This window comes from Lissotriton helveticus, chromosome 2_1 (genome assembly GCF_964261635.1).
Source record: "Lissotriton helveticus chromosome 2_1, aLisHel1.1, whole genome shotgun sequence".
Taxonomy (NCBI): Eukaryota; Metazoa; Chordata; class Amphibia; order Caudata; family Salamandridae; genus Lissotriton; species Lissotriton helveticus.
Window position 1 is genome coordinate 1335508590 of NC_136059.1, and position 13524 is coordinate 1335522113.

General features: G+C 43.9%; 1 protein-coding gene across 1 annotated transcript in view; it reads right to left on the reverse strand.

Annotated features, from left to right (window-relative positions):
* The window catches only part of LOC144820244 (maestro heat-like repeat-containing protein family member 1), a 59331-nt gene that overhangs the window by 45336 nt on the left and 471 nt on the right, over positions 1-13524 (reverse strand). Inside the window, exons 2-5 of the mRNA XM_078677841.1 lie at positions 12420-12498; positions 11903-12016; positions 9116-9177; positions 7180-7299 (exon numbers count right to left, since the gene is read on the reverse strand). Of these exons, the coding sequence (XP_078533967.1) occupies positions 7180-7299; positions 9116-9177; positions 11903-12016; positions 12420-12498 (375 nt within the window). The remainder of the gene's footprint in view (positions 1-7179; positions 7300-9115; positions 9178-11902; positions 12017-12419; positions 12499-13524) is intronic.

Here is a 13524-nt window from a genome sequence, read left to right on the forward strand (position 1 = left end):
AGTCAGCCAACAATCTTGTTGTATCAGTAGGTGACCTTGTTGATTGTACTGAACTAGCTAAACTATCTGAAGCCTCCTCTGTGTCATCTTGTTCTAGCAGTGGTTAAAAACTATTATGACAAGGAAACAAAGACAGATCCACAGTGGTAGATGGCATAATACTGACCCCACATTCTGGGCTAGTAGATGGTAGGGAGGGCTTATCAGATGCTTTATTCATACCTCCACCTTTTCTTAACATAGCTGGTATCAGGCGTGGTGTTGTAGTACTTGTTGAAGAAGTACTGCAAGGGCAGATGTGAGTGGAGAAGTAGAACTAGGGGGGGTCAAGTAGGACCTCACATTCAGCCAGTAGATCATCCATGCGGTGAGAACCCCCCCCGCCCGCCATCGGACTCGTTGTCTTTTGCTTCCTTTTTTCTTTTTTGGCAGACATTTCCCTTGAACCACCCTCTTTTGATGTTCGCTATCCCGTCCTGACCACAAGCAATTCTATCAATGCAAAAAAAAAAGGGCAAGTAATCCTATATCAAACAACGTAAGAATCTACGAATTTACAATTAAGTACTGCTGGGGGCACAGTACCTTAAGTTGTTTGGGAGCAACAAGTTGATTGAATATTTGAAGGTAGCCCAGCCCGGCCTCCTTCCGGCTATAACTGGCAGCGATGAGACCCTCTGGGGTTTAGCAGCACGTGGGTCAACGTCAATAGTGTTGTGACAGCCGCAGGGCACTCTTGTGATTGTAGGGACCTTTCTTCGTTAATGCTTGCCGTCCCGGGTGCAAAGGCTGACAAACAGAGTCTTATCACAACCTTCCCTTGGTTATGTCCTGTGAGGTGAGAAGTTCCAGGGCCAAAGAGCCTGGCAAAGTGCTGGAGGACCAAGAGAGTGGGCCCAGCCCAGCCTCCTCCAGACTCTGATGGGTGTGTCCACTCACGTCCCGTGCTGTGGGATACCCAGACCGTTCTTAAGCGCCTCCTGGCGCAATCGCGGGTATCGGCACCTCCTGGCGCTATGGACCCTGGGCTTGGAGTCCCCCAACTGTGAAGGCTGGCGGACTGGCTTCAATGGGCTCCCACGCCGCGGGAGCCCCCGAGCATTCTTAAGAAGCTCCTGGCACAATCGCGGGTGTCGGCGCCTCCAGGCGCTATGGACCCTGGGGCTTAGAGTCTCCCATCTGTGAAGGCTGGCTGGCTTCAACGGGCTTCCTTGCTTAATTAATGAATGGACTGTTCTTATTAGTGAATACCTTTCTTGTTAGATAGAGGCCCTCTCCCGCTAGTCTGGTGACGGGGCAGACTGGAACAGCCTTGAACTTTTGAAAATGTGCACTGATAAGTGTGCTGAGATCATGTTCTTTGTACTCCATTGCTTAAGCAGTACCTGCTTGGAAAATTCCACTGTGGTTGTGTTTAGTCCAGTTATGAAATGTACCTAATGTGTCTTTATGCTTATCGATTTTAGTCCCTCTGCAGCACTCCCAAGTGACTGGGCAGATGGGGCTTTGCTCTAATTTTACTTGAAAAAACAATTATTGGTTTGTATTCTCTACTGTCTGACCGACTCTTTAATTGGTAGAAGGCAGAGAGGTGTCGTGAGTGACCTGGGTGACCCGAATCGGGTTATTTCCTTCAACCTCTGGCCTGTGGTAAAAAACAATGGACAGTGTCTGGCTTATCTGTTAGTTGTGCTTATTTTGAATCCAAGAGTAAGACTATGTGTTGACTGGATACACACTAGATTATGGCTTGACCCCAAGAAGATGTATACAATATGTCAACAGTGGTACCTAATCCCCATACATATTATCGGGCATTGACTTGAGCTATGTGTCTTAGTACAACTAGTCCCTAACATGGGTGCATTGGCCAAGCTTGATGAAGTCCTACCTGGGTCACAGTGATCAAGAAGGACATGGTAGGTTTGCTGTTATGGAGGGAATGGGGAGAGCATAAGCAACTGTGGCCTACTCTCACAGGGACACTGACAAAGCCAAGTTTGCTGCAGCCTTCAGGCACCATGCCACCTAATATTGCCAATGCTTCCACACCATCACCTGCAGCCCCACAAACACTGGTGAAGGGCACTGATCCAAAACTCATTCCTGTCCCCTAGTCAGATGACAAGTGTTTTCTCCAGCGACTAGAGATAGGATCAAAGTGTAATTGTCCATAGGACTTGAGAAGGTCCAAGAAAAGAGAAGAGGCAGAAGACGTGCCCAATACAAAATCACACATTGGTTCTGTGGATGAAGAGGAGGGCAAAGAAGTAGAATGAGAATAACTAAAGGATATTATTGGACCCTTTTCTGATGTGCGTTGTTCACAACATTGAACAATTTTGCACACCACAAGAGCTTGATGAAAGCCATCAAAGGATCAGAAGGGCCACAGTCCTACTCAAACCAGCTGCAATGACTGTTATTTGGGGACATTGGCTCCACTTGTGTTTGACATCAAAACTCGGACCCCACTATAGTAAGGGTACACTGTGTTATTCGTTTCACAATAATTGAAAAACCATGGATAGGGTATACTTTGGCTGTCCGGTTTTATTTTTAAACCTATAATAACTGATAAAACCCCACCAAAAGGGAAATAGCCCTCACCAGTGTAAACTTATAAACACTGAATAAACACCTGTGTACCACTAATTAAATGCCATTCAAAGAAAAGAAAAGGAGAGTGAAAGAGTAATTTTTTCCTGAGGGGGCCTATACAATATAACTTTGTTATATAAGGTGGCAGCAAGAAAGACTGGGCTAACATTATTCTGCTTGAGTTTTGTTGTTGAGGTTGTGTTTCATTATTTTATAAACTGTAGAGAATCAGGAAATGTCAAAATCATATTTGATATTTTGGCTGTGTTTGATTCTTTCACTGATAGGTAAAATGGCTGGTTTCATACAAATCTGTCCCAAAATGTGCCATCACATTTACCCACAGAGAATGGGTAAAAGCCCTTGATAGATCAGCCCCAAGTTTCTAGTGAGTCAGTATTGATAGTAGGTGAATTGACAACACCACAGCCTTTAAACATTCAATGCAATGTATAGTGACAAGTATATGTGAAAAAAATGCTATCGCCAAGCACCTGGGATAGTGGTGAAAACATGACAGGATGAAACATGGATCGCAGTGTCACTCGGTATGCTGCTGCGAAATGTTTCTTTCTAAATTCAACAAAGATTGGAGTGATTTTGATTGTACTTGCAGTGATTCAGCTACATATATGAAAAAGCTGTGTAATGACCTTTCAAAATTGATACCTGTAAGAGATCCTTTCCACTTGTTAGATTGTATGCTAAAAGCATCTTTACAATCTTCAGAGTTAATGAAGAATGCTGTTGACTTTTTAGTCTATCCGGGTGCACTGTTTTGTTATGCGAGGGGACTAAAACACAAATATTTCTCATTTTGTGCTTTGAGTGGCATCAAAGAAAAAGTCATCCCAACTGTGTCACTTAGCTGATGGTTCTTGGTCCAAGGGGCTGTGAAATGCTATAGTACCCATGTGGAAACCGTTTACAACATTTTTGCTGAATGATGATGCCAAAGGCAAGAAATGTGAGGCTATTCGTTCGCAAATTTATAGTGATGTGAAAAGAAGTACACTCTACTAAAGTCTTAGATTTTTACAGGAAAACATAACTGCTGTAGTGGACATAATAAAAACTAGAGTCTGGAAACACCCTGGTCTTCCAAGTGTTCTGCATAATTGGTGTAAATGTGAAACATCGTCTTGAGAGTTGGCTGGGTGACACCTTAAATTGACTTTGGCACTGCAACATGTTCCATGTTAGAGTGCTTACCATATGGTAAACAAAGCAATGTTGAAGAGCAATTCAGGAACTTTTATTTTACAATGTATGAGAAACGGCTTGCAACGATCCATTGAAATGTCCCTTCATCAACCATGGAATTTGAAGTCAATGAAACCTCACTGTGGTACACTGTGCAAGTTCCCGTTCCCTTCAGTAAAGGGGAATTTTCTCAGTAGTTTCAAAAGTGCTGCTTCATTTTTGACCACTTCAATAACTCGGAGGGCATAATCGCCCAGTTCAAAGCAAATGCTGCAGAACCTGTCCAGAGAATTGCAATCTTCAAGGGCACAGTGTAGGTATGGAAAGCTATGTCAGTGGCCAGCGTTAGCAAATTGTGTACTGGCTGTCTTGTCATTGCCCATTTCAAGTGACAATGTTGAGAGGGCCTTTTCACAGAAAAAAGGGACATGGGAATGAAAAAGCGAGCGCACATGACCAAAGACTCATTGAAGAAGTATTGTATGGTGTTCTACAATACGTTTGATTTGCAAAAATGTATTTGGACCTCATATACACTGTACATACACTGTCTATATACCATGCATTATCAGTGTAGAAAGCAAGTAATAATAAAAGCAAAATGTTCCATACACACCAGAAAACATTGATTCTGTTGCTTTTCATGGCGCGAAAAAGTGTAACCCCTGACACCACTGTTTAGGCCTCAATGAGTCAGCGTGCATGCGCTGTCCGGAGAGACATATAGTAGCGGCTTTGGGAAGTGCTCCCAAAGCGGCCACCAGCTTGCTAGAATGCGCACAAGCATGTGCCCTGCTGCGCGCGCATCCCTTGCGTGTTTTAGCGCGTCATCGCGATCACTTTCGCTTTCACAGCGATCGTGATCGCGATGACCCACTTTAGGTTGCTGTGCTTCATGTTTAGATATCATTTGCACCTACAATGCTTTTTCGGGCACCACTCACGTCCTTTTTTAAAAATGTCCTTTTGATGTTTAGCATGCGCGCGGGCACTCCCCCACCCCTCCTTCTTGTTTACTTCTTGCCGTGCGCGCGCACCACTTGCGTGCTGCTGAAGCATGTATTTTTTTATGTTTCTTTCACTATTCTACTTTCAATGTTCATCTATAATGAAACCAAGTGAGATACATGTGGCGTCTCTGTTTCTTCCAGCATGCAGCTGTATGCTCTCTGTTATGTGCCTGCCGGATTCTAAACCAAATGGGCGAATACAAATGCATGGTTTTGTTTAGTTCTGGTTGTTTCTAGTTTTCTTACATTCTCTGGCTAGAAGGCCCTGTGGGAGTCCATGCTCAGTCTGAAGCACAAGGAAGCTGTGATGGAGGTTAGGAGCCACCTAGTGGAGGCAGTGAGCAGAGAGAACCTGCCTATTAAATCGAGCATTGGTATGCTTGGATTATTCAACGCTGCATTTGACTGGGTAAACGTGGTCGCTCGTCGCTTAACGTATGTCCTGTAAAAGACTGGCATTAGATATTTACTGTAGCTGTGCAGGATGTGTGACCGTAGATTCGTAATGTGTTTGCTTGGCTTGTAAGCCCTGGAAGTAAATAAATATTGCATTCTACAGAGCTTCCAACCAAGCCCAAGCAAATCAGTACTGGGGTACCAGTCTGTCAAAGGGCGTCTTGGCGCCTTTCTAGGATTTTGAAGTGCTTTATAGGTGCAACACCGACTTCTGATCTACAAAATTTTAACAGATAAACCACATTGTTTTCCGTAACTCCATAGTCTCTTATTTTCCCGTTATTGTTAAAAGTGAACACAAGCATTGTTGAAGCAGTGCAACTCACAAGCCACTGTGGTTCCTCACTAGTAGTCCATGTTGTTTAGCTCCAGGCAAAGAAGCATTTCGTAGCAGGAAAGCCGTCTATTTTAGTGGCCTTTCCTTGCTTTATTGTGCCACCTAGTGCTAATACCCTGACGTTGCTGCCTCATTTCGCCTTTTGCGAGTCATGGTCCTGCCGCATGGAACTTTATGTAATATCAAAACCGCACTATCTGCCCATTAATCATGAACAACTGATGCAAAGTGTGGGCACACACCTTCTTTTACATGGAAGTGCAAGATAGTTGTTTCGGAGCCGGGCCGGTGCTGCTACCCTGATGCAGGACTCCATAAATCATAATAATTCCGATACATTTGCCCAGTCCTATCTCGTCAACAGCCTGTCCCTTACCAGTCCTGGTGTAGCCATAGATGGCTCTAGGCTGCTAGTGTTCTGTGAGGAACTCTGCAGCCCACCTCTGCCAATTCGAATGATTCTTTCCACCATTATGCTCCATTCTGCTCAATAAATTTACACATTTACTCCCTTTGAAAACCCTTTTATCAGTAGTTATTAAACATCCCAATCAGAAAGGATGGTTTAGGAGCTCATTGCGAGTGGCCTGCTGGGGATGTGATAATTATGGCATCCTTTTACATCTGACACCACGGGCATCGGAAATTAAAAGGTGCCATCATTTTTGCCTGTTACAAGTGGTGCCCTTTAAAAGAGGGCATAACAGGGATATTGGTGCTTTGCACAGCAGAATTCACATTTACTGCTACTTACCGGGTGTTTAGCTGCGGAAAATTGTGGAGATATGAGATTTTCTAGGAAAGCTGTAATTTTGATCATTGTATAAACCGTTGAGAAAGGATTTTAAAATAAGCATTGGCATAGCCAATAGGTGTTTCCTTTGGGACCTTATAAGTGTTTAGCCATGCAAAACTTGCTGTTGCACCAGGATATTGTGCTGGATAACTAAACACTTATAAGGTCCCAAAGGCGAGATCTAATGGCTATGCCAATGCTTGTTTTTTAAAGGTATTGAAATCACTTGAAAACATTGAAAAAACCCCACCAGAATGGACCACAAATAGAACCTGAAAACAGGAAAGCCTAGGTATGCTGAAAGGATGACTGTCCAAGTGAAGCTACAAGTAAATATACTGGAGTGCACTTGAGTGGCTTGGTTCACGTCATGGGCACCCTGAAAGAACAAGACATAAAGAAAAGGCATATACAGTGTTGACACTGGCAGTCAGCAGCTGAATTTCAGGTTCGAATGTAAGCAGCCAGATGGAGCAAGGGAGACCCATAAGGTTGAGGGAGGGTGAAAGACGCACTGGAATGCAAGTGGGGAACATCAGGCTCAAATGGAGAACATGGGATGCTAAAGTGGGCCTATGCAAACTAAATAGAGGTACCTAAGGTCTATATTCCACCACCAGGGGCAACTATGCGACACTGCAGATCTGTATTACATGGCAAACAAGCTACATTGGGACACAAGGGGGCTGAAAGGTCCACTTATTTCTTTTGGGCTGACTACGGTCGCTGTTCCCCTAACACATTCACCCACCCAAATATGTACACCTGCCACTTACCTGTTCTTCAATGATGAGACTGTTTTTCCTAAGCACATATTCCATCAAAGCTCTTCCGTTCATATCATAATAGCCTTTGGTTGTTAAATTGGATATTAAACTTAATGAGGCAAGAATAACCTGTGATGAAGCAAAAAATGGTAAGCATGGTTAGTGAGAAACCCTTTTGATGTATAAATAAAACCAAATCCCACATTCTGGTGAGGGAGCAGCACGGGAGTGTGAGAAAACCATACAAGCTCTCCTTCCCTTTTGTTCATAGAGGAAATAGAAATACACTTGTATCTGAGGAAAGCTAGTACCTGGATACAGCCTTTTAAGAAATATTGGAAAAGGGTTATTAAGACACTCTGAGAATAAAACTTGAATCAATTTAATTAAACTGTTTTTACAGAATGTCTCATTGAAGCGTGATTGAGGGAATATTCAAACATTTCAGGTGGTGTACGCCTTCTATAGGTGATTGGAACTTGGTAAAAGATTGAAAGATACATTGCAAAAGATGTCTAGGTAGGTTACAACTAGCAAAGAAGCTCTCAGGACCTTGTATTGATTACAAAAATGCAAATGAGAAATCAGTAGGCTGTGGACTCCAATAGTGTGGAAATGAAAAAAACTTAGAGTAGTCTGTGGGAAGAATGATGGCCACTGTCTAACTCAACCTGTAGGATTAAGCAGACCTACACCATCCCAACACGGCCAGCAGATAACAAATGGGTTAAAGTACTCAGAATCCATTGTCCCACACCTTGTTGTTTAGTTGATCCAAGTCACTTTCAAGAAATCATTTTGGCTCAAGACCGTAAATAGTCACAGTCTCCTCTAGTAGCCGGGTTAAAATTCACATCCCTAACATGGCTCTGTACGCTGCATATTTGCATAGGATGGACCCAATGGCTTCAACCTCCAAAGAATACGTCCATGTTTTATTTCTTTGATTCTTATATTCCTGGTAGAGTTCTGTGTCTGATGTTTCTGGTTTAGACTACCAGGAATCTAAGGTTTATATCATGCCCTGACGTTAAAAAATGGTCAATTCAATAAACCTCTCAAAGAGAATATACTAGAGACCCAGTCATGGAAATACACGTTTTCTTGGTTATCCAAAGAAAATGACTTTGTTGATTTTCCTTCATGCCTATATCCTGTGCTTGCTTACATGCTGAACACGGTGATGCTGATGCTGAAGTTGCCTGCTTTCTCAATTGCACTGACATTGGGCACATTGTGGACATACATGGAGTCAACGGAGTTACAAATATTCCAATTTCTACACACAATACATCTTTTATATCACAATCAGACTTTTCAAATGTGCACATTGAATATTATCCTGTATTATTGAACTATGTTTGGTGAGAATTAGCTGAAGCATAGCCCAGATATCATTCTTGGAAGAGAAATTTGTCTCATCAATAAAATATCTTACACCCCGGTTGTTGAAGATTGGGGAGATATTAATATACAAAGCTTAAAAACCCCCGTCATTATCATCAACACTCTCTTCAGTGAGGGGAATTACAGATCAACTCTATGTGAAATACAGACCAAACATGTGGACAGCGCACAAGAATTGTTTCTTAACACACAATTATTCAACAATTAGGGAACAGGGACTTTCTATGGGATTGGGTCTGAAAATGAGTTGACACAGAGAAGGGCAGGAAAACCTGGATATGTCCATTTGAACAGGGAAACAGTAGAACACAAGACACTGAGGAGACACACATGGATGGAGGTTGCATGACCCAACACCTCCACGGAAGACCAGCCTTAGAAAAAGACAACAGACTGTGGTATACGCACCACTGCAATGAGTCCACGTAAGTAGAGAATAATGCACTATTCAAAAAGTGCATGACTTAAATTAGATTGCGTTGCTAATTATGAAACTGCTTGAGCACAGAATGCTGCACACATAATAACTTGATGGTACCTTGTGATTGTCATCCTCAAGCACGTGACGGACAGCATCCAGATAAGAGGCACCTTCTGAATCTATGAAATAAAGCCATACATCAAATGTTCATAACACATAGATATTGTCTTTGTCTAGTAAGATCAGGAATAATAGATAAGTAGATGAAGCTTCCACTATTAACTGTGCCTACCAACCTGAGGGTCCTGTCAAGTGTTGGTGTGTGAGTCTGTGACTGTGAGCCTCATGGGTCTATCAATGTCTTCCTGTTCTACTGTGCATGTCTGTGTCATCCTGTACCACTGAGTGGGTCTGTGTCTTACTGCCCCATTGTTTTATGTCCATTTTTATTCCTGACCAAAGTCTATGTCAGGATCTCTTTCCACAGTGTCCCTGTCCCATTATTGGCTCACAGTGGGAACAATTTATCAAAATGACAGATGTGGCAATGTTTGACCACTACTTTATTTCTTCACCATGGCTCATGTTAACGGAGGGAGGATTTATTCTTAAATTACAGTGCTCTACCAGGAACTGTTGGCAGTTAGTGTAGCTGAGGAATATGAAATTGAGGTGATTTGCTCATAGCTGCACCATGTTGGTTAAGTAAGAGGGTAAGTTGGAATTATAACTTAGGGCTCCACTGTTGGACCTGGGAAACAAGTCCACATAGGGTAGCCTGGCACCGAGTTGGTAAGACTAAACTCAGAGGCAAATTGTGTTACACCTGCATCACACCTCGCTCAGTAACTTGGCACCCATCCACAAAAAGAATGACAATACACAGGTTTAGAAAAATACGGTCTGTTTTATAAAATCTCTTTGTAGTTTCTCTTTGTCTCTCAGCAGGGTTTAGGTTACATTCACTAATTAGCTCTACATTTGATCATCAGCATATGCACATTTCCACATAGTATTAACTACACATTACTCCCTCACACAATTGTGGCTCGGCCGTATCTCCGGCCCCTTTTGTGAGCAGTTTACGTTTCACAGTTTTGGACAAGATTATTTGCACAGGTAGAACTTCTTACAGTTGGACACAGCTGTACTCCATTCTTGAAGACTTAATATTTCTACTGAACTGAGGGTATATGTTAAGTAACAGTGCCCCTTATAGCCCACTAGGACCTTTAATCAACAATTGGTTATCACAGTAACGACCATCAGCATATTTTGGAAATTCTCTTAGTCATATAGATTGCTCAGGATTAACATCAGATTGACAGGTTGGCCCAGTGACTTCTCAGGCCCTGAATAACTCTACATTCAACAAATACCCCCCTTTAGAAGTCGCCATTCCACCAACGACCTTAATTAAACAGGGTCAGCGCTGAGCTCAGGAAGCCTCGCTGTACAGAGTTACTGTTCGTGGTGTAAAGGCACAAATGGAAGTTGTCTTGAGTCTGTGCTTTACTTTCTAGAGCCACTGTTTACTGTCAGACCTTCCGTACGTTACTGGTCGGTTGAATAGTCCCGCTTTTCCCCTCCCGCCACCTCTTCCTGAGGCAACTGCAAGGCCCTCTCAGCCCCTTGGGCCCCGCGCTTCACTTTACAGCCTTACCGGGATTAGACTGTTACGTTCCAGGCAGCTGACTCGGCCACGCTACCTCTTTCAGGCTTGCTGCAACTGCGCCGTGGCGTTTCTGACCCCAGCGCTGCACTTCACTCAGCAGCTGACTGGATCGGAACCCCACCGCGTCTCCCTCGGCGCTTCTATCGGCTCCGCTCTCACTCTCTCCTCAGTCGTCATGGGGGGGGGGAGGTACTACGCGGGCCGGCCTCCTCCAGTGCCCGCCCCTTCCTTCCGACGCGTAATCCTTCTTCTTCTCTGGCTTCCGCGGCTCGGCCCCCTTCCAGTCCCGCTACTCTGCCGATGAAACCCAGGCCCTCCCCGCAGATTCTCCTCAGCAGGGGCCCGTATTCAAGGAGCGGCAGCTAGCGGTAGGAATCTTAGATGCCAGCCGCAACCGGGTAAGGTTATTATCACAGTCTCTTGGGTATAGAACCACTCGGGGATTGTAGCGGTGACACTTCAGGCCTCCCCCTCTCACAAACTCACAGGAAGCGGTTCAGTTTGGGTCACGATGATGGGGAAACCAGGTAGTCTCGACTCTGATAGGATCAGTTATTCTCCCTACAGTATTCCCAGGTTAGACTCTCACAGTTCTTCTCCTAAAACCTAGGACACCTTTCCCAGGGCCTTGACAGAAAAAGGAGAACTAAGGGCGATGAAACCAGGTCAAGGCTCAGTCGTTATGTAAAGGGTCACGTCAGCAGGAAGGGCAGCCGGCCTAAGGGTCGATCTATCCCCTCACAGTGCGCCTTCCTCTCTACACTATCGCTTCACTCCTCACCAGGTTCCCCTCTAGCTCACTGGTCATTCTACAAAATGGCCGCTCTAGTTCTGCCCTTTTATAGACTGGTCCCTGGCTAATGGAATCAGCTGGAAGGTTCTAGAGCCTTCCCAGTGTAGTCCTATGGCACAGGTCCCTGAGGTAAGAAAATGTGGCAGTTACATGCCACCATTTTGTGTGTCTATGTATACACCAAGTCAAGAGAGCACCTAGGCCTCAAAAAGGTAAACGGGTAAGGTAGCACCTAACCCCAAGGACAACACCAAAAATTCCAGTGGACATAAAAATGAAAAGAGTTAGGAGGCAGAAAGAGGACAAAAATAAATAAATAATTAGGAGAGACCACCCAAAGGGCTGACAGGTCTAACATTAAAAGCATTTAAGTCCTTTAACTATCTTCCATGTCTATCAAAATCACATGCTGCCACCCACCCACTGACAGGCTTACCAGTTTCAGCAAGAAGCTTGCAGAGCAGCTTTATTGTTGTGGCACGGGACTGTGCACCCATATGGATCAAGCTACTTTCCAAATATTTAAGGACCTCACTAGAGCTAGAATGGGCTGCAAGAGTAAAGTGAAGAGAAAAATAGACATACATGAAAAATTACATACAATAAAATCACGCGCAGAGGAACTAAACGCAGGGGAGCAGGTCATCAAGGCCAAATGTAAGGAAATTGTTCAACGCATATCCAGGAGGTACAATATCAATGGTTTACAACATTTAATGATGATCGGTGGAGGACATGGTACTCATGTGACTACTATAGCTGTATATAGTAAATTGGACAACGTGTTCCAATAGAAAGCTAACAAATGCACTGGGAAGGGAGATAATTACTGAAGCAACACTCGCTTTTAAGAAGATCAAGTGATGTGCAGAGAAGCGGACAGAAATGGTAAAGACCGTAATATACTTGCAGTATCACAAATATATACATATATACATTTATGACCAACTCACCCAGTGACAGGATAATGGCCGTGGACACCTTGACTGACTCTTTCCTTTCATCTGAAACTCCACAGTAGGGTGCGCAGATCTGTCAATAACAAAGCCATATTAAACAATATTGGAAGCTAGGCTATTTGAAAGCCAATCCTATACATCTGGAAAGCAAATTCCATTCAGTGGGGAAATGACGGCATAAGAGTTTGTCAGGATTTGTGGGGCCATGATCCATACAATGCTACAGCAAAATCAATTATGTGGAAAACAGCATATTCAGGGAGCCCGATATTGGTGGAATTGCAAATTCTCAGTTGCCACTCTAAGATTAACACCTTCGTTTCCTATTGTTTCTGCATGGTTTGGAGACTGAAGTCTCACAACATTGCAGCAGGCAGTCGTACTGAATACTATTTAACACAGTTGGCACTAGTGACAGCGTCTGCTTTTCAAGGAAATCAAGACAGAGGCTGTTGTTGCACTTCAACTTTGTTTATCTCCAGGGACTGTAAGTGCGTTCCCCTTTGCATCTCACAGTTTCTGGCTAGCAAGGTGGGTTGCATGCTTTTCAGAGCGGGCCTCTTTTGTGCACTTTTCCCCCCTTTTGCATCCCCAGTTTCTGGTCGGCAGAGTAGGGAGTGAGTGTTTCTGTTGGTGCCTGCATTAGGGTCTTTTTATGTTCTCACCGCCACTCGCTGCTTCTGCCATACCACTAGCAGTAATTTCTTTTTTTTGTTCTTTGCTGGCATTCAGTTCTCGCAGATTGGTCCCCCCATCAGAGCTGCATGTCTTTTTGGTTCCTGTTCATTGCAAATTCCGTACACCAGCATTGCAATTTAGAATTTCATGCCATGGCCATCAAGTTGTGTACTTCCTTCTTTAGGTCTTGTGACGTAAGCAGCGCATGCGCTGCTCTCGTCTTACGAATCTTCTTGGAATTGATACAATTCCAAAAGCCTCGTCCTAGCTCGACCTTCAGCTTTGATTCGTGTGCGACGTTTGGCATCACAAATTATGCCGATAGCAGTGCAATGATAGCATGCAAGGCATGTAAATCGCTGCTTGTTGCCATCCTGTCTCCTTTTAGCCACGCCCAGCGGGATTGGATCTCTTACCCGCG